This window comes from Fringilla coelebs, assembly GCF_963513975.1.
Source record: "Fringilla coelebs genome assembly, chromosome: 7".
Taxonomy (NCBI): Eukaryota; Metazoa; Chordata; class Aves; order Passeriformes; family Fringillidae; genus Fringilla; species Fringilla coelebs.
Window position 1 is genome coordinate 26,333,782 of NC_140035.1, and position 22,190 is coordinate 26,355,971.

General features: G+C 38.8%; 1 protein-coding gene across 7 annotated transcripts in view; it reads right to left on the reverse strand.

Moving 5' to 3' along the window:
- Window positions 1-239: 239 nt before the first annotated feature.
- The window catches only part of CARF (calcium responsive transcription factor), a 34,680-nt gene continuing 12,729 nt past the window's right edge, over window positions 240-22,190 (reverse strand). For 4 of the 7 annotated variants that reach the window (XM_084208854.1, XM_084208857.1, XM_084208858.1 and 1 more), the window contains 11 exons: window positions 20,112-20,232; window positions 19,063-19,206; window positions 18,405-18,638; window positions 17,852-18,014; window positions 16,799-16,874; window positions 13,398-13,528; window positions 12,031-12,397; window positions 10,852-11,559; window positions 4,663-4,716; window positions 3,488-3,651; window positions 240-3,372 (listed from right to left, as the gene is read on the reverse strand). In XM_084208854.1, coding sequence (XP_084064980.1) covers window positions 11,441-11,559; window positions 12,031-12,397; window positions 13,398-13,528; window positions 16,799-16,874; window positions 17,852-18,014; window positions 18,405-18,638; window positions 19,063-19,206; window positions 20,112-20,232 — 1,355 coding nt within the window. In that variant the 3' untranslated portion in view covers window positions 240-3,372; window positions 3,488-3,651; window positions 4,663-4,716; window positions 10,852-11,440. Of the gene's footprint in view, window positions 3,373-3,487; window positions 3,652-4,662; window positions 4,717-6,561; window positions 6,605-10,851; window positions 11,560-12,030; window positions 12,398-13,397; window positions 13,529-16,798; window positions 16,875-17,851; window positions 18,015-18,404; window positions 18,639-19,062; window positions 19,207-20,111; window positions 20,233-22,190 lie in introns of all 7 variants that reach the window. The other 3 variants (XM_084208855.1, XM_084208856.1, XM_084208860.1) reach the window with 3 other exon arrangements.

Here is a 22,190-nt window from a genome sequence, read left to right on the forward strand (position 1 = left end):
TTTCTCAAATGTCTCTGGATAATTATCAAGAATATGCAACTTCTACTATTTGTTAGAAAATACAAGAAATATCATATCTTGCCATGAAGTACTTGTATCTTATGCTCTAAGTATTAACTATTATTTTAACTTACTCTACATAAGAGATCAGATAAAACAGACTCTGCAACGGATACACAAAGGAATGAACACCAAATAAAAGCCTGACAAAGCCAACAGAAACCAAAACCACCACAGACTGGCATTTTAGAAAGTGCTTTATTTCCCAGTTCTTTCTGCAATGGCTCATAAACATTATTTTTGTTTGCAAGATCAGCATAAACATCAGTGTACCACCAAAGGTATTAGCCTGTAGTTAATCTCTGAAAGATCTTACCTTACTAATGTTAATTATGCTGGCTGACTTTATGGTACATTTTGTTAGCACCTGTCCCAAAATTTTTTCCATTTTTGCAGTTATTAGCTAATCTCACTATCGATCTCTCATTTTGCAAAGGAGTTCAGAAGTCTGAAATAAGAGGAATGGAGACACTTTTGTTCACAGATTAAACTAGACAAATAAAAACATTTCACTATGAAAACATCAATCTTTTTACAATTGCAACTGATGAACCCTAGGTCACAGCTCCTGAAGATGCTAGATTTGGTTCCAGAGTAGTCTGTCTTTTTTTTTTTTTTAAAGATGTTAAATTCACTTTGCCTGATGCAAGGAAGAATCTCAAGTTTATGGAATTCTTCAACACAAAATATTTTTGGTAGCTATAGAACATGGATAATCATGGACTTTTCCAGAGCAGCTGGTGGCTAAATAAAAAATGAAGGATTCCTTTCCCTTTTATAAAACTTAAAAAGAGAATTGCCATATGTATTACATCTATGGCCCTGACATGGCCAGAAAAGCTTAACAAATAAATTATACACCAAATAAACAGTAAGACAATAATCAATAGTGAGTGATACAATTGGAAGAAAATACAATGACAGTACAATTCTTTCCAAAGCTCATCTAATTCATTATCAAAGAAGTCCTTTTGATCCAACTGTTCATAAACAGTTTTAGGAACAACTAAAAATTCACCATGTTCCCTTAACAGAGACTCTTCCCTTTACAGTGAAATGTGAAGAGAGAGGATGAAAAGATTAATTTAGGTAATGTTAGGAAGCTATCCATCAGTTTTATTTTCCAGTGCCCCCATTATAAAGCAGTGTCATGTCACCTAGTACCCTGTCTAGGTACCTTTGGTGTCCAGTGCCAGGTATTTTCCAAAGGTGGTGTAAGAACTTACATATAAAACTTACCCTCTAAAGGAAGTTCCCGTCTTAATCAGGAAAATAATCTCTGGAAAGCACAAGAATATAAATCTCATTGCCAAACTCTGCTTATTTCTTTTCCCAAAATTAACAGCACTTTCACCAAAGATGCACTCACCACAAACTTTGCCCCATTCTGAAGCACTGCTAGACATAACACTGGGAAGATGCCACATCCCTAGCACCTGTAAGAACAGCTTACTGAAGGAGATAAACTAGAATCTACTGCAGCATCCTCTCCTCAGAATGACTCTCCCATGCTCCAACCTGTAAAACTATGTCTGGTATTGTTTTCCAGCTGAAATGTAATGGATCAGACATGTTCCTGAGTTAATTCTCCACCTCAGATCTACTCTAGTGAAGTTAGCATGCTGAACTTGAAAGGCCTAACCAGAATACATCCAGAAATACAATTGCTGATTCAGACAAGGTACCTTACTTCCTTCACACAAAATGAATTATTAAAAATAAAAATCTGATTACTTAAAAAATTAAAGGCAATAGTGACTTGTTGTGATCAAAGAGACATCAGGATTTTCCACCATGACTTGCATCCAGATGTAAATTTCAATATTTGAATCAATATGAGGAAAGCTAATTTATTGCCAATTAAAATGGATTAAATCACTGAGAAACAAAAGCAAATTAAAACAGCACATTCCCTTCCTGTTGCTCTCTTTCCTCAGACTTAACTTCAGACTTTGAACCCCCAGCTTCTCTGTCTCCCCTTGTCCAAGGCAGCACAAGGCAAGGAGGAATATGGGCATTGCAGTCAGTCTGTGACAGCTCCTTTCTGTTGCTGCATCATGGTCCTCTCCACAGGCAGGAGTCCTTTAGCAGAAACCTGTTCTGGCATGGCTCCTCTCCATGGACTGCAGTTCCTTCAGAAAAATCTGCACCTGCTCTGGCCTGTAATCCTCTGTGGTCTGCAGGGAACACACCTGCTCTGGCACCTGAAGCAATTCCTCCCTCTCCTCCTTCTCTGACCTTGATGCTGAGAGGACTGTTTCACCTCCTTCCTCACTCCTCTCTGCCATGCAGCATTTTCCCTTTCTTACAGACACCCCCACAGAGGTGCCCCAGCTTCACTGATAAGCTCAGCTGTGTCCTGTGGTGGGTCCATTGCAGAGCTGCCTGGAACCAGCTGTGTCCTTCACGGGGCCACCCACACCAGGGCACCTGAACTCAACACAGAAACACAAACTCTAAGCTGAACATTAAGAACCTCCTGGCCATCTCCTCTGCTCTCTTTCAAGTTGTGCCCAAAGAGTCATTTCTGGGGACACAGTGAGGCAGACCCACAGACCGATCTGGACTCACAGCAATAGCTTTGTACTGATAAGGTGCTGGTGCACAAAGTGCAAGACACTGCTGTCATCAGCACAGTTCTGCATTTGTGTTGACCTGTGTGGAGATGCAGGTGCAGGAGCAGAGCCTGTAGCAGGTGCTTCCTCTGAGGACTTCTGGAATGAAGAGGGCAGTGGAGCTTACCCCAGTATTTCCCACCCCTTAAGCAAAATGCAATATCTTACATCTCAATCATGTAAGAAATCAAACTCCAGCACAATAAAGCAAAAACAAAACCCCAAAACATGGGAAACTGAGGATAGGGAAATTTTTTAAAATGAGAAACTTGTTTCTGTGCTGCTCTGGGTATGAGAAAGAGGCAACAGGAGAAAGGCAGAAAAGTGGAAAATCAGAACATGTTGAACCGATTTCCCCACTCCTAGAAAGCAGTGAGTACAGTGGTAGGAGACAAAAATATGGCTAGGCCAGTGAGAGGTAATTTTATGGCTTGTATTATGTGCAAAGTTAGAGATGCACTAGCACCTGACATGAAAAACCTGTACAGCCAAGAAATGATTGTGAGGATATTGATTTTAAACCAGTAAAGCCCTCTTTCCACAGATCATCTGTTCTCAGTAGAAGTCAGGTCAAGAAGGTTCCCACTTCCTCCATCTCCTTCCATGTACAGAACATCTCAGATGTGATAACAGCTTTGTCAACAGCCAAAACCATGGAGTTACCAGACCAGTTTGCATTCAGAAGATAACCAGCACACTGAAGAGAAAAGCAAAATACACAATTACCATTCTAACTTTTATTAAATGAGAGCTCAGAGTATAAATAGTAACAAAATCAACAATTAAAAAGCAGTATATTAAAAAACGTTTACCATCTAAAGTGAGCCATTTCAGCCATAAGAAATTGCAATCTTCAGCTGTAATTTTGAGAGCTTTCTACCTCCTGCAAGCAGTTTTTTGCAAACTTGTCTTCCTCTTCTGTTCTCTGCTCTGGTCTCTTGACAGTTATCTGGAGTACTCTCAGAGGTAAGTGATCCTGAGAAAACAGCAAATGAACTAAGAGATAAAAGTGGAAGACAAGGGGGAAACACCTGCACACTTCTGACAACTGAAGTGTCCTCCTTTAGAAACAAAATTTCCAATTCTCTCTCACATTTAATTATAGCTTTAAAAGAAACAGCTATGCAAAAAAAGTTAAATTCATGTAACTTAACAGTGACCTGACAAAGCAAAACAACTTAGATTTTAAGGCCCAACTTGTGATTAATTTGCAGAAGCACTGTTAAACTGTAAGCTGGCTGTGGGGAGAAATTGAGGTTTGTTTTCTTCTCACTGCTGTTTGTCAAGGAACATATTTAAGAAAAAGTATTGTGTAAGGGCAATGCTATGTAAAGAGCAAGAATGTCTACTTTCCATGATATTCTTCAGTTGCTTATTCCTTCCACCAGCTCCTATTCCTAAATTAAGGACACTTGAGGGTGACTGTTCTAGGCATTCCCAACTCTCTGTACATTTTCCACCAAGCTTTCATACACAGAGGCTTCATAATCCCTTAAGCTGGAAAGCAGAATTCCATGAGCCATCCTTCAAGAGACTAAAAACAGCAGCTTTACATCAGGCAGAAACACAAATGCAGCTGCTGTTGGGAGCTGGAAGATATTTCTTCTGCTCAACAAGCACTGCAGAACACAGGGGCATGGCCTCAGAATTTGTCCCTAGCTCAGACAGAGCTCAGATTAAAATCAAACTCACAACAGAAGGCTCTCAGTTCATGAGACCTATTTTTGACACCACTGGTATCACTAAATGCAAATTCCATGCAAGAAAATTTGCCACATCTAGAACTGATGTGACAGGTGTTAATCAACAAAAGGTGGTTTGCAGATATTGTTATTGACATGCTTGCTGTCAAGTGACCAGGTAGATCATGCATATGAAAAAGTGCCCTCATGTGATGGGATAGGTCCTAACTATGGATTCTGGTGATGCAAGACACTGAACACAGCACAGATGGAAGATCACCTACAGAGGAAGAAAAGTGCCAAACCTTTCAGGCTCTGAGCATGGTGGTTTTGAGGGGTAGTTTGGAATGCTTCATGTTCTGGATAAAAAGAAAAAGAAAGTGAAAAGGCTTTGGTTATTTTAGGTTATTAAAGGGTTAGAAATAGACAACATTATTAAGTTAAAGCTTACTCTGTAAAAAGTGTGTATCTGAAAGGACTCTGGATAAAAGCTCTCTGCTGTTTCTTTATAAAACAAGCTTTCATTTACTTTAATAAAATGCACAGAGACAATAAAAAGATCAAGGAGATGCCACTGGCCTACAGTTTCAGGACCACATGCAAACATAGCAATGTATGAATGAGTATTCATTAACATTTTGGGAACACACTCATAAAAACACTCATTGAGATCTGTCCAAACACTAGGCATTTTGTTGAGCAATAATACTAATCTGAAAAGTAAGATATACTTTTATTCTCTATTGGAAAATCCTCTTCCTCCTACCAAAGAAAGTGAATTACATAGAAGTAATGTCATCAAACTTTAATCTCCTCTGTTTCATTCCTGCAGGTCCTCTCATAAGATCTTACACACCCTCATGCTCTCCATGTTCCTTGAAGGCTTGTAGAACTTCTTGAGTGGGCAAGCAGAAAGAACAGCTATGTCAGCACAAAGACAATCACTGTTTGTCAAGGCTGCTTTCAGGACTAGCACAGAGAATGTTAGTTTGGTACAAGGACACTGGCACTGAACTCCCTCCCTCACTGATTTGCCAACACACACCTCTCTGCTTCTGGCTCTCCTACTGCCATTTGATTACCACACCCAATTATGTTTTAAATAGTATCTACAGACAGAAACAGTTCTCCAAAGAGCAGAAACATTCCTATGATCTTTCCTGGAGCCACTGAACTGTCAACACTTGACCAAGGGAGAGTGTTGAAATGTTTACAGTATTTTAGTGGGAGTTTATGCTGTATTGACACTGTCCTACTATAGAAATCCAGACAAATTAGACAAATGTCCAAACGGCAGATCCAATAGTATGTAAGCTTTTGCTCTTCTAGTTCTTTCCTAGTGAGGACTCAGAAATCAACTCTTATGAAAGCACTATACTACAAACAGATTTTCAGGATGAACCATATCAATCCCTGTTAGAAAAAAGATCAGGAAGAGTGAGAAATTTAATTTGCTTAGAACAGCATGCTCTTGTTTAAACAGGCAGAATGTCATTAACAGAAGCCAGTGCATGCCAAATGACCAACTGAGCCACACTGCAGAGAGTGAAGGATGGTTGTAGTAAAAACATGAATTCCAATTACCCACATTAAAAGATCTGATTACATGTGCCCTAAAATATCTGCATCATTTAACCACAGATAAGTGTAATTAAAGTGGTATTAAAGAACTATGTGCAAACAACTATAGTCATGTCTCCATTTTATTTTGATGTACATACATCTATATATGTATGTGTATGTATTTTAAAACTAATAATTATCCAAAGGTAACTTGTGTGAGGGGCTATAATATACATGCTTTTTGCAAGGTTTCTATTATCTATCAGAGGCTAACAGATTACTGATGAGAATTACTCCCACAGCTCCTATTTTCCTGTCCAGGGAAGACTCCTTAGGACAAGGACACTCGTTGTAAAGCTTTCCATGCTTTTAAAACCCCTTCTGTACATGAACAGGATGGGGTCCTAGTTGACAAACATGTACCAGTAGTTTGTATGATACAGCAATGCTGTTTATGATCACTCCTTTGAAGACTCTCCAGAAAACACTTCAAATCCCTTCAGAAATTAAACATGCCATTTGTCATGTGCATCAGAAATGGAATGGGATACTAAGATGTAAGAGCTTATATTGGAAAAAAAAAAAGCATGCACACACACTCTTGTTATTTGTTCTTCCCTTCTTTCCCCCCCAGATCATACCTTAGCTGCTGTTGTTGGATAGGCCAGCTGGATAGCTTCTGACCTAAAAAATTAACACCACCTGTTTTACAGAAGGCTTGTTTCATTCATTAATGAAGCGCATTGTTCTGGGGAGAAGATAATTGTTACTGATGGGATAGGCTCTGAAGTCTATTCCTACAAGAGCTTTGTTCAGAAAAGCAAGGCAGATCAAAGAGGATTTTCTCATCAGAGATCCATAAAGAGCAGTAACTTTCCCCAGCACCATCCTCAGCTGTATCACACTTTCTATCCCTAATGGAACAGATTCTTCCTATCTAAACATCTGAGAACCTATCTGCTTGAATAGGCTTAAGGGAGAAAATTGCACTTTTGCCAACAGACAGACTACTTAACAGGCATCCACTATCCACAGCCAGAATCAGGAATTCAAGTGGTATGAAAGAGGCCAGCCCTAACAGCTGGCAGAAACCATCCTTTCCTCCTTGTTTTATCAAATCTTTTCAGTTGCTGTGAATGTAAATGGTCTGTGAAACGAGGCTCCTTCATACTCATCCCAGTAATGATGAGAAACCCCTATGCAAGCAAGTAAAAAACCTTAATGCCATTTAAAGGAACTTATGATTGTGGGGAAGGAGGGAAAAAAACTGATGGGGCAAAGCTCACCAGTGTTTACCTGCGCAGTGAACTCAGCAGCTCCTTCAACAGTCCAACAGTGAAACACTGAGAAGTGGAGGGCCTGAGGGCCTGGGATTTCTGTGGAAGCCTTAATAAGTGTGAAGAAAGAGACATTTGGGCAGATACTGAGCTGCAGTCAGTGGGATGAGAAAAGCAGCAGGTTAATTCAGTTGGAAAGAAAAGGTTTGTTTTCCTTGGTAACAGGTAAAGAGAAAGAGTCTACAGCCCTGGGCTGAAGCTCCAAGAGATGTTTCTTCTTCATATCAGAAGCTAATAATGGGCACCTCAGACTATGAGGAGTCATTTATCTGCCTCTTGTCCTCACCAAAACTCAGGCAGCTTTTCTGGTTTTAAGGGCAGGCTTCCCTTCTTTTCCTACCTTTAAATTCCTACCATGAACTCACACTATCCACTACTGGCAAAGAGAGTACTATGGATAGACTCAGGAACTGCATTGAGCCCTTGAGCTCTCAACCCCAAAACCCCCCAGGCACAGCCCCCATCAGCCCTCCCAGCAAGATCCTTGCTTTTCAGGAACTTCTTCCTGAAGCTGTGTTAATTGTTCTCCATCATCCCTAAAATTCACTGCTCTGAAAGAGCTCTTGCATTTCTCCCCACAAGCCCCCAGAGCCACAAAATAGACCAGTACTTTAAAAGAACAAGTAGTTTACATTTGAATAGGAATATTATATATTAAGTTACTATAGAAAAAAAACATACATACACAGACATTTGTGCCTATAAATTTTGTGGAAACTGCAATAATTTTGTACCACAAAAAGCACTCATTACCAGTGCTGGTTTCCATCCAGCCTTGAATGAGAGCTATAAATGTGTATCTTTTTACACCTTCTCTACATTTAACCAAAAGGTTATCTTTGCATGCACATACAGAAGCAACCAATCACTCTTACAGACAACCAACAACAAGGATAGCTGGAGAATCAGTTGTTCATTTACAGTACTGCTGGAGGTCAGGGATTCTAGGTTTTCAAAATAAGTGCTTGCACACAACAACCACAAGTAAAAGTAAACACCTGCAATTCCAACACAAAGTAATAACCAAGTACTTTGCATCAAGCTACATAGATGACTCTGAAAAATCAGCTTTGAGTATTCTATTTAAACGACTTTAACCATTACACGTGGCAGCATTTACTTCTGATTTTTTTCAGATACATAACCATCTTCTTTGTAAAATATAGGTGGATATCAGTGAACAAAGGCATTAAATCAAATATAGAGACTGGACATGGGGGTGAGTTCATATTCCTCCTTCAGCAACATGCACAAAACAAATGTAAAACACACTTTGAGAAAGAATAATTACATTAAATTAAACAACACAGTAATAAACTGAAATATGTATCTGGAAGATACATAGATACAAAGAACTGATATTCTGAGAAAATGAAAACTGAAGACAAAAATGTGAGTATTGACTCAAGAATAATCTAAAATAAATTTTCCAATAAACAGAATAATAACAGAATTGCAAGTCTAATCCTTAGCTTTCAAAAACAACTAATTCTTTATTGCTTCTTTAAAATTCTTCCAACTTTTTCTTCTATTGTTTTCAGAGTACCATGCAAATCAGGATAGAATACGAAATAAATTTCAGAACCTGCAATTCAAGATGGACTAAAAGAGTGTTTTCTCCAGCTGTGAGCACTAGGTCAAAACCAGAAATACCATCAGAAATACTGTGCAGCACAGGATGAGACTGTAGCTCATGGTGCAAAGAACTCAGCAAAAACCAGAACTGTTAATGAGGGAACTAAGCAAGAACTGATGGAAATATAACTTGACTTTCCTTATGCTTTTACTCCAATCACAAATGTATTGTCTGCTTTGAAGAGAACTAAAATGAAAATAACCTCTTGCTGGTAAACTTTAGCTGTAATTTATTCTTTTGAGAAGAAGGATTCTCAACAATGAGGAAAAATTCTCAAAAAAAGAGCAATATAGGGAAAGAGAATAGAGGTTGGAATGCAACAGTTTAAATGTAAAGAAAAGCTGGCCGTGATGGAATTATTGAACACAGCAGGATGGAAGGAGGTACCCATTCTGGTATGCAGTTTTTGAGCTGGATAAGAGAAGGGGACTGCTGACTGAGTGCTCCAGAACTAACACTGCAGCAGACAACATCCATCTGGGAGATATTCTGACAATTAGCAAAATGACCTACCAAAAAAACCAACCAACAAACAAATAAAGCAAGATTAAAACCCCCAGCCAAATAAATAAATGCCACAGGAGAATCTTGTGGGATTTTTCCTTTCCAGGAATGAGTAAAGCATACCATAAAACAAGTCAGTGTAGACACTAAATATTAGAGGCTCAAAAAAAATTGAGATTTTTTTTAATGCATTTGCATGATAAAATACTGGCTCTTATTTAATAAGAGCATAATCCTGTTGGAAAATTCTAACGGGACCTAACCCAGAAACATTAGCTTTGAACAAACAGTGTTTACAATGTTAGTTAACCTCAGAGAAGTTAATACATGTTAAGGCTGAGATATAGCACCTAACAGATTTTGCACATAAAGGCATTTGGAACTCAAGTTCAATGTAAGGCTTTTGAAAGTGTTAGCTTTAAATACTCGAAGTAAAATGAAAGACTAATTTTAAATGGCCCCTGTTTAGAGATGTTTGTGAATGCTTGAATGTAAGGTAAAGTAACAATTTTAAAATGTTAATATTTTGGTTCATATAATATTCACAACACTTTCTTCTCTACATAAATGAACTAATAATTTTCCTAGGGTTCTTTGTTTGTTTTCAAGTCTGAAAAAGAGAGAAGTCCTCACACTCAATTCTTCCACAGCATGCAGAAAAACCCCCTATTTTATGCTCTCAACTACTTAGCAGGAACTAATAACAGAAACGCTCCTATTGCTGTATAGAAACTACTCTGAATGTTGCTCTAGGAATTCAATATCGGAAGCAAACTATGCAATTGCTTAACTTGAGGTCTATGTTGTTATCAGTTTCACTTCATTTACAACTTGAAATTGATTCCAAGTTATTCGTAGGTGCGATTTTTTTTTTCTAAATGTCTGTCACACATTACACAGCTCAGTGCTTGTCACTTACTATGGCTTTAACTCAAATATTACTAAACCTTAATTTTTATCACATTCAATTTTCTAAAGATTCCTGGTAATTATTTTAATTGTATGGACCACATAAGTCTTAGAATATGTCACTTTTGAAAAAGATTAGTTTATTTTCTGAATGCTGTGGTGACAGCATACTTGGACATATTGCTTTGATTACTTCCTTTGTTTTCTTGGGCTTCTCTTTGTTAGGAATGTGTCCACAAGCCCTACATACCAAACAACAGCAGCTTAAATCACATTTGTCTCAGCTGATAGCTTCAAGTGCACAAAGCAAGAGGTAGATACGCTGAAATGGCAGCATCAATCATTTTCCATGAGTAAGACTCCTACATTTAGTTGTTATGACCAACTGCAATTACAGTACCACTGCAAAGGAAGGCTGCATGCATCAATGAACCTCATTATAAAGCCAGAACTTAAGTTCAAAGATGTCAAGTCAAAAACATTCACTATTACAATTCACACACTTTTCTTTATCATACAACCTTTCGTTCACCTGGAAACCTCACCTTTCTCCTCTCCTTGATCTTCACACCATTAACATTATGATCAGGTCAAAGCTGCATTTTCTTAAGCATCCATGTCCTTCATCACTTTGAAGTTTAGTATCCTGGATCTTCCTTTTGTCACAAAACCATTGCCATACTGATCCACTTTGCTGTTGGATTCTGTGATCTTGGAACTGACAGATTCTATGGTCTCTGTAGTACAATAAAAGTCAAGGGTCTCAAGCAGAAAATGTGAACCCAGCATTGTGATCCACATTCTAAAGCTAAGGAATTAAATTGTGGAAGACCTTCAGAAACAATGAACAAAATGGGCCATTTGGATAGAATCCAAATTACTCAAAACTTGAAACAGAAGAGAGAGGTGGTGTTCCACGGGGCAACGGAATGACCTGGAGTTGGCAGTGATCCCCATCAGTCAAACCAAAACAGCTTTCTGTCAGAAGTACTCTAAAATATGCTTAGTCTGAATGTCATACACAACTAAAAAAAAAAAATGGCAGTACTTTGAGAGCACCTGCCCCTCCTTCCAAGCCATTTAGAGTTCTCCAATTGGAAAATCCTTCCAGGCTTCACAGGTGAAGGTGAAGAACTATGGTGAGGAACTGTGGCAGTCTCTGATTTTATCTGTTTCCATAGACAATGCTTTTTCTCTTGGTTCTTGTTTAACTTGACTCACACAAGTAACAACACCCTCTGTATTTTCTTCAGCTTAAAAACAAAACAAAAATCAAACATTGAAGTTCAAACTCCATTGACAATGCTTCAGCCCCAATAACTGTGCATTTAAAAGAAAAATATTTCAGGAACTCAAGCTAATAGTTAAGGAATATATGAAGTTGACTGCTTTTTAGCTTGATAGCCAGTTATGTCACCTACTGTGCTCTAAAACATTGCAAGATGACATGAATTTACTCCAGTAAGGCTCCCCTCAAGTAACAATATTTAAACCAATTTATTTTAAAAAAAATGTTTGGAGATATAAAATCCCTTTCACAAACACCATCTTTCCCCTTTCCCACAGAAAAATACAAAAACTAATTAGAATTGTCCGAAAGAAGTCTGTCTTGGAGTTCCCCACTATCAACACATTTGTCTCTTTTCTTCAAGACACATAGAACAAAATCCACTGTATTTTCTCTATTCTAATATTGACATATTATTGAGAAAACTACAACTTACTAAGTGCTGGCTGGTTGTCCACAATCTGAACTGGGATAGTCTGCACATCTCCCAAGAGAATCTGCTGCACTCCTCCTTCCAGGCTTCTGGAGTCATCCACCCCTTCAGCTGGTACCAGCTGGCCCATGGCAACCAGACTCTGATCAGAGGCAGGCAGAGCCCCAAAAGCAGGCACAGCAGCACTGTCCTGTGTCAGGCCAGCACCCGCTTGCAGACTGTGCCCTTGAATAAGTGCTAGAGAATGGCTGCCTACTGCACCCCCCAGGGAATCCAGGAGACCTGCAGGGCTGGGAGGGGAATGGTTATTTACAGCTAGCAGGGCTGTTGATCCGTTGGTCGAGGTAAATGCTGACTGCAGCTGTAATCCCTGTGAAAGAGAAGGCAGAAGTACCAACCTAGCAGTATTTACAGCAGAAGGAGTTTGCATTTAACAGCATGTATTGTCTAGGTGGCTTCTGATTTCCTACTCATTAACTCTTCTGAACACAATCTCAGCAGCTCTAGGCTCAAAATGTACTTGAAAACAATTAGGACAATGGAATCCAGCAGCACTTAGAAGATTGCTTCTGAACATAAAGTTCTAATTTTGGATTGATGTTCAGTTTCAGATTATTCCCCAGTACTGCCCATTCCCACAAGAGTTGGGTACTACAAGCTAAGCACACTGCTTTAAATAAAATGATGTGAGATGGAGTCAGGCTGTCCTCAGAAAGAGAAGAAACAGCAAGTAGAACAGAATCTTACTACAGATCGTATTTCTAGGGAAAAGATCATGCATTTTTTTGGGGGTCAGGAAATACGAAGGCAGATTTTCAAAGTAGTTAAGGAAGAGGGATAAGAGAGCCAGCTTTGAAGGGAGATGAGCTTTAGAAGCTCTTTGAGCATGACATTCTTATCCCTCCCTCTTCGGCCTTTCAACCTGCAAGTTTACAACTCTGAGCTAGGAGCAGTTTCAGGATTTTAAGATATTTTCTTAAGAGGCTGGAGAAGGATTTAAAAGGAATAAACAAGACTGTCTTATCTCCCTGCAGTTTTGCAGCATTTTCATTATGAGATGACTGGACTGTGTGGAAAATGACCAGGTACTTGGTTTGAGGTAGAAACCCACTGCTTTTATCCTCTTGGTTTTGCTTTCACAAGAGACCCTAACTTCAAAGTGTCAAAAGATGATAGTGGGACCCCCTGCACCACAGCTATATGCTAAATGTGACATGCAAGAGCAACCAGAGTAAGAGCTGACAGCGACTTCCAAGTGTGTATTACCCAGCTACGTTTGGGATCCGCTGAGAGGGAACGTGCTGTTCTCAGCTCGCCTCCAGCACTTCTAGCACAGCATGTTTGATGTTCTGTAAATGACTTGACTGTACCTGAAGCTGTGCAAATATCTTGGGCTGAAGTGAAGAGAGTGAAGACAGCAGCTGAGCTGTTTCTGGTATCAAGGACTCCCCGCTCTGGTTGGATTCTGCTTTGGTGGTGACTGACTCCACTCCTGAGCTCCCTGTGGTGCCAAAGTGAAGCAGACAGTTATGACAAATCTCTTCGTCCTGTTAAATAAAAGCCTCCCCTGTGAACCAAACAAACTCCCTTCAATCTCAATACAGATATACAGAAGAAATATATATACATACATATAAGCTGTTTTCTTTGCAGAATTTGGATGCTAAAGAAAGAAGACTGGGTATGACAAAAAGATAATACTGCAGGAAGTTTGTATGCATCTGTACAGAGCAAAAACCAGAGGCACCAATAAATCTGTTCTTGAGAGCAAAGTAATTGCACCCTACACTGTGCTTTGAATTTGTAGTCATAACATAAAAGCTGAAACATTTCTAGCAAAGGAGCAAATAATTTGACAATATCTATACCTGAGTAACGGCTTAAAAACACACAGGTATCAAAAGAAATAAAAATCTACACAGGAAATTTTCTATGTCTCACCACTCCTTTCCCATCTTTGTGAAATTAGCATAACCTCTATGCAATATCATCTAAAGTCCATTTATCTGGAGGTCTTTCAACCTACAGATTATATAATATCCTCAAAATTCTTATTTAATTCAAGAATGATGCACCTAATTTCCTGAAGTTTTGTAAAAACTGAGATTTGCTTATAACAGTTTCTGCAAGAAAACTTCTCATGAGATGATTCCATTTCCTGTTTGAGCCACCCAGAACATTTTGGTTAAGCTTTATGCAGACACAGGCAGACCGTGGTCAGCTTCTTATTTCTCAGTTCTACTGTTATGGAGGTAATAGAAGAACTTGTCCTGTGAATGCAGATCAGTCTGGTGAATGCAAAAAAATTGAAAATGGTCAATTGAAAAACTTTTTCTATCAGAAAATCATTGGAAAATTTTCCAGCAATCTGAGTGGAGGTAGATTTTTCAACACATATAATGTTCTGCAGACTCAACTATTGCAACTGACCAGAAGACACATACAAACCTATAAATCTTCTTGAACACAAGTACTTAAAATATTTAGACTCTTTTAAATTATACACAGATCCTATATGCATACATGAATGTTCACATGCAGGAAGAGAGAGCAGTTCTCTCCCAGAGTTGTATTCTACAGTGACACCCCTGGGAAAAAAGGTAATAGCTCAAATTCTGTACTTGCTACAAAGAAAATTGTATCACGTGGAGATAGGGAGTTCTGCACAAACAAGTTCTGTTACTGCCTGATTTCTTAAATGTACAGTTGTCTCCATTTGGCACAAGTTGAAATTAAAACAAATATGTATATTAAACCATATATGTATACATACATATACATTGAAATAAAAACAAATATGTATACAGTTCATATAAAAGTCATCCTTGATGACCTCTACCACAGCTGTTGAAGGCACAACTACCTTGTGTCTCTCCATAAAAACACAGTAATGGCAATAGTAACACAGGCATGCAAACTTCAGCACAGTAAATCTGTTCACATTGCAAATTTATTTTTTCCCTAAAAACCAAGACTTCCTTAAAAAAAAGGGACACTGTTCAAGTTGAGTGTAAAAATTAACCTCTTGTTCTCTCACAGTCGTAAGCACTAGAATTCTTCCCTAAAAGCACCAAGCATACATAATGCTTTTCAGTTCAAATTAATCCATTGCAGCAACAGCCAAAGTAAGTTTAAAAATCCCAAATAAAACAGAGCCCAACCTTTGCCCTTTTTTTTAATAGTAAATGCACTGGTGTACATGGAACTGCTTCACATAAATCAGGTTCACCAAATCATTGAGGAGAACTCATGCAGTGAGCCAAACCTCTGGGGGTTTATATTTCCTGCTACAACAATAAGAAATTGGCCCATGTTACTCCCCGACCCAAGGGGGTCACACATCAGGACTTCTTCAGGCAAGAACACAGGATAACTGTTGACACAAGTAAACCCTGGCCATGACAACTGTGGCCAGTGCCCCTTTGGTGTCTGTAGACTTCTCTATCAGCTGTCTAGAACAAAATGTACCCACCACCATGTTTGGGTTAAATGAGGAAATCAGCTGGCTCTGCTACTGAGATGAGAAACGTGTGCAAGGTCTGCAGCATGATCTGAACCTGTGCACACAGTTAGGATCTTCCACCTCATTTCAATCCCATCCCTGCTAAAAGCCAGGGATAGCTCTGATGAGTTTCACATCAAACCTATTACACAGAGGATGGGAAAAGCATCTACAAACATGAGGAAAAGTTCTTTTGGTGTCACACTAGACAAAATATTCTTGAAACAAGGGTGGGAAGGGCAGAATAATCTAATTCAAATTTATTACCAGCCACCATAATCCAACAGAACATCTTAGCCTAAGTGTGATTCTAACTACATGGGTAGCAAGTAGATCTAGTTACAAACACCTGTATTTTGTCTTAGTACGTGTTTTGAAGTTGAAGTAATAGTAGTAGGAACCTACTTTCAACAAAGGAAAAACAGCATAACATCTTCAAAAAACCAGTCCTTCAACCAAGAATGCATAAGTTTATAGCGAAATCTACCATACCTACACTCCAGTTTTGCAACAGACTGGGAAGAATTTTAACACTTTGTAGATCAACAAGCACTGGGAAGAGATGATACTTGGGTGCCACATTAATAAAGAAGTTACACCACAAAGAACTGAAGAAACACATCTCTCAGCCCTGCTGCCATTTAACACCCATGTTTCCATTTCTGTTCTAAGCATCAAGGAAAAATGGAAAAGATTGCTTTCAATTCCAACAACAGAAATACAATGCTTGTTATTTAGTGCCCGATCCTAGCACTGGAACTCATCAGGACAATAACTTTTGAGAAGCAGGAGTCTCAATGTGCATTGAAGTCCCTTTCAGCAAGACATTTAAAGAATGTGAAGCACAAATCCCCTGGAAACTCAAGTACTCTGCTGGATCCTAGTATTGTGTCCCCTGACAGACATATCTGTTCAGTGGTAACTTAATTCTCTCTAAAGAGGTATTATTAGCACCTTCATCCAATGAAAAATGTTCTTTCCTGACAACCATCCCATTAACATTTTTGTTTGCTTGAAGATGGTAAATAAAAGCCAAATTTTTAATTTTAATACTTCTGCCAAAAACATCATGACACATATTTTTTCCACACATGCAGTCAAATACAAAAAAAGTAAACCAAAATAGTTATAGCAAAATCATCCTTCTTAGGTTTACCTGAGTGACAGGACATGACACCAACCTTCTGGGAAGGAAAATGAACTTCTGTTCAAGACATAGCTAATAAAAGACATTTGGAGACACAGGTTATACATGCAGTGCATTCCTACCATCTGAAGGTGGTGAGGAAAACGCAACCGTCACTGTTTCTGTGAGGACATTCCCACTGTCTGTGGTCCATTGCAACTGAAAGGAAAAAGAACTCAATTCTCAGGGTGCAAGCTTGTCTACAGGAACACAGGCTCAATACAGGACTGATAAGAAAGCAGTGTCTAAAACTACATTTTCTTACTTTTTTTATAATTATTCATTTTAGGACCTCTTGATTCACAAAAAAAAAAGTACTGTAAAAGATTTTTAAACATGCAGTGTGTATCAGGAAGATTATTTGCTTTATCTGCTCATAACAGTTTAATAGACTTTAAAATAGAAAATAGTCAAACCATTTGGCTAACTAACAAGCACACTCACTCACCTCGACTACACCAGTGTAGGGAGAGGAAAAAGACTGATGACAGCATGATTTAACAGTACTGTTTGTCAAAGCTGATTTTAAATCAGCCATTTCCTAGCAGTTAGTCTCATGACTGGGAAAACTAAGATACCCTTTATTACTCAATACATGGAAGAAAATTAAGGAACAAGATTTAAGAGTTAGTGAGAATTTGGAAGATTCAACTCCAACCTCACTGCATTTATTTTTACTATAAAGTGCATTTATTACTATTTACACATTCAAAAAAAAAAGTCCTAATTTAGATGGCACCTGAGACACACTTCATCTCCATTTTTACAGCTACTGAAAAGTAGTAGTAACTTCTTCAAAACAGATAGCGACAAAGCCATGAATAAAATTTTATGCCACATGTCAATTTTTCTATACCAATGGCTTCCAGTTCACACAGTCATCAAGACGTGCTAATATGGTGTAATTTGTCAACTACCAGCAATCTAATGCTGACAAGATGAATACTGAATAAGGTCAGAAGGTATTATTCACATTTAATCCAGTCTTACTGAGCCTCAGATTCCACTGAAAATATTGCTGCTGCAAATATAAAGTCACAGAAAATTTTGGATGAAATCTGGAAGCTAAGTGGTAAAAATTAAGATTTCCAGTATTTAACTCCAAAAATCAGAAAGATACATAAAGGCCAACATACCGTTGCTGGGATACTTTCTGAATTATACATCATCTCTCCATTCCTTAGGGATTTCTGCACTTCATGAATGTGGTTCTTTATGTCATTCACAGTGGGGAAGAAGGACAGGTTATGTCTTTCTGGCACTTCATCAGGTGGGAACAATTCTCTTTCCACATACTTTCTGTCATATGTTAAAGAACATTTATTACCATACTTAAATATATTCCACTATTTCCCGCTGTTAAGAGACCCTGCTACCTTCTCCCTCACCTTGTTGCAATGACAAGACAAAAGCAAGCCAGATGATCTACTGAGCCAGTTCTTTGTGTTATCAGCTACAGAATTTGGAATTTAAAACCCCTATTTATTCAAGTAACTTTAAAGAGTACAGCAGCTCTTAGTGGCTATCTACAATGATATGAAAAGATATCAAAAGCTGGGAAAAACAGACTCATGACATCTGGGAATTAGATTTAGTAATGCACCAGCACTGTCCTTTAGCTGCAAACCAAACTAATCAAATACAAAAGTAGATATAGCACCATGGACTAAGAGCACTGCAGTTCTGTACCTTAGCTGCTTCCTCACTGCATAGACCTGCTCTACTCCCTGAGACACCAGTTCTCGGATCTTGTCTGCCACTTGAGGATGAAGTCGAGAAGGCAGAGTACTGTTCTCATCTCTAATGACTTCCTCCTCCTCCTCAGGAGAAGACACAGAAAGATGGGATGGTGAAGGAGGGAGACAGGAAGTTTCCATTTCATGGTATTGGTGGGCTTGCTGAGTAGGTAACTGTACATACCACCTAGCAAGAAGGAGAGAGGTTATACACACAATTCTCAAACAAAGGCAATAAATTAGTGTCTTGAGGGAACAGTCTGAGGATACCAACAACCTAGTCAGTGTGACACAATTTTACAGCCCCTGAGCAAGAAGATGCCTTTCAGAACTCAGGGCCCCCTCATACCTTTCAATGAAAAACAAACTAGATCAACCCTAAAACAACACAACTATTTCTATCAATACCCTGCATGGAAACATCTGCTGAAGTTCCATAGCTTAGCACTTAACACATTTACCAAATTAATACTTCACTGCCACAGAAGTCTTACTGACATTGTGGATTCTTTTACTATCAATAAGTGACTAAGTAAAAAAAAAAAAATCAAGTAAAATACTTCTCTTTTCTGCTTCATTTGTGAAAATAAAGAAAAAAGTGGAAGTTTCACCTGAGGACACCACCAGCATCTATCAAGTTCTTCTTCAGCATGTTGAATGCTTTCTCCTGCTCCATTCTTATGATTTTCTTGTCAATTTTAGGGTCAGTAGGAACCCTGTATTCTGGAAACTTTTGGACCTTTTTAATATAGATCCTTCCAAGGAGGAATAAAAAAAATTCTCCATCAGTATACTTTATCCTTGGGAAGGGAAAGGCAAAAATCCCACTTACTTCATATCAAGCATTAATATAGAAAAAGTTCAAGCAGAGTGATGTCAGGTGTGAGGAGTCTCTAAAAGAACTGCAAAATTCTTAAGGATACATTAATAGATATGGATGCAGACAGACACATTTCTGTTCTGGAAGACCAGAAAATCACTCAGCCAGGTGATTTTACTCCTCAACAAAAGCCCTCATCTGTCACTACAGTAAAAGCACAACACCAATTGTGAACAGTCTGCAGTTCACCCAGCTATGCAGAATTGAGCAAATACAGACCTAGCTGCAACTATCATCAAACACACTCTTAGCTCAGTAAAACTGCACAAGCACCCAGGAGAATGCTCAAGGGTGAGGAAAAAAACCATTAGTGTTGAAGAACGAGAAAATCCCCAGTGAACAGGAAGAACTGTAACTCCTTCAGCACACAGGACATGTGCTAAATTAGGATGATTGACTGATATCAGTGCAATTAAAAGCCCGAAGAAGAAACAACAAATAAGATGACAAAGTTTTAGAAGCAGAAACAGCCATTAAAGGACACCAAAATAACTTGTGAATGCTTAAGTATATAATGAATCCCAGTTGTATTTCATAGAGTGATGTACTGCTACTTTGCATTGAGGGAACCTATCAAATTTCAGCCTTATTCAGTCAGACAGGACAGCATTTCCTCCTTACCTTTAAATGAGTATCAACCTCAAGTTATCAAGGAGGTAAAGCAAAAGAGCTACAGTGAGTATCAGCTACCATCCCAAACCAGTGCTCTGTCATGGTTCACAGAAAGAATGCTTTCTTAGGATGCTCAGTCACTCTTACAGCTGTATGTATAATTCTTACCTTGCTGGACAAGTGGCTTTGTACAGCTGGCTAGAGGTGCTTTCCTGCTCACCAGCTTTTTTGGGCTGAAATCCTTTCCTCCTTGGCCCATATTGGCACTCCATTACAATGGCTCTGCTTCCTAGAAACCGAAAGTAATTCACTCTGTTCAAGTAACCACTTAATTCATTACAGTAAAATACTAACTACAGAAGAGATGAGAGCTCTGAAGCAGTCATTTCTGTTTGCCATCAGACTCTTCAGAAGGCAGAACCCTCAGGTATAGCAAGCAAATACAATGCAAATGCTTCTTTCCCAGCATGTAAGAACACAGAGCACTTTAAACCATTTCTCAAACTTATTACACCTCACAGCACTCCTCAACATTTGTGAGGGCAAAATATTGGACTTTGCCCTGGTGAGGACCAATACTTTACAAGATGAGAAGTCTTGCAAGCTACTGAAGGAGCACAATATTGGTAATAAACATAAAAAGTAGAATCCCCAAAACAACAGAGAAAATCCCCTGCTGAAATCAAAGGTGTGATGGTTTTGGATGGGATAGAGTTTCTTCACAGTAGCCAGTGTGAAGCTGTGTTTTGGATTTGTGCTGGAAACGGTGCTGATAACACAGGGGTGTTTAGTTACTGCAGAGCAGGGCTTACCCACAGTCAAGGTCTTTTCTGTCTCTCAGCCCACCCCACCAATGAGGAGGCTGCAGACACAAGAAACTGGCGGGGGGACACAGCTGGGACAGCTGAACCAAAATGACCAAAGTCATATTCCATGTCATATGTGCATATATGCTGCATCCTGTGCAGCATACAGAGCCGAGGGAAGCAGGAGGAAGGGGCATTCAAAGTTAGAGTGTTTGTCTTCCCAAGTAACCGTTACAAATGCTGTCCTGGGGATGGGAACTTGTGAATGAATTCCTTACTTTGCTTTGCCTATGCGTGTGTGGATTTTCCTTTACTTTTTAAACAGTTCCTATCTCAGTCCATGAATTTTCTAAATTTTACCTAATTCTCTCCCCATCCCACCGGGGGAATGAGTGAGCAGTTCTGTGGCAATTTCCAGCTGGGGTCAAACCGTGAGACAAGGTCAGCAGACATTTCCAGCCTCTTGGCTTAAATCAACACTTCAGACCTCGCTGTCCCATAAAAGCTCAGCCCTGCAGTTAAGAAATCTTAACTGCTAAATAACAGTTTCAGCACAGCACACCCATACAGAACCAGACAGGCTCACACAAATATTGCTTTGCTCTAAACTCAAATTAAGTGACTTCTTCCAGTCAGACCTCTAACAAAAGGGATTGACAAGCAAAGCATTAAAGTGGTCAAGAAAGGAACATCTTCCAAATTTCTTCCACATCATGTTATCTTTTATTTATAGTTTGTGTACTCAAGTGTGCAGGCAAGGAGCTGCCTATGCCACAAGTGATATATCCAGAAACTTCTGAAGTATTATATAACAGCAACATAACGTGTTTCCATAAGATACCAAATGATCTAGATGAAACTAAAGATGCCTCATATGCATGCTGGGGAAAAAAAAAGGGTAAGCTGCTTTGATTTTATTCTTAGTTTTCTTTTATCTCACAGTTTATGGCTGAAGCTTTCAAACTGGTGCCAACATTTCCCTTTTTCAGTAACTTTCAGGGGAAAAAAAGAAGAAAAACCCCCAAACATAACTTACATTCCTGTCACTCATTTTCTCTAAGTAGCAAGTAAAACCCGTTCATTTTATAGCAAAATTAAACTCTTGGCAATTTCACATATGTACTGCATTAGCTAAATATGCAATTATCAAGCTGTGAAGTCTGCATGAACATTTCAAAAAGAACCCCAAACGCCAAAAGTCTCTCTGCTGAGGTCTGTTGATGTTTGTCTTGCTTGTTTGTTTGGCATTTTGAATTTATTTATTTATTACTTTAAGGTTTGCAATTCAAATAGTTTATTGACTCCTGTGGAACAAACTCTTCTAGAGATCTTCAAGTTAGGCAAGAATAATCAAACAAGCTCTTACCCTTACGAGAACTTTCAGGTCCTAATAGAGCAGATGAGACCTCTCCCTAAAGACCTCATCGCAAGATCCCTCATG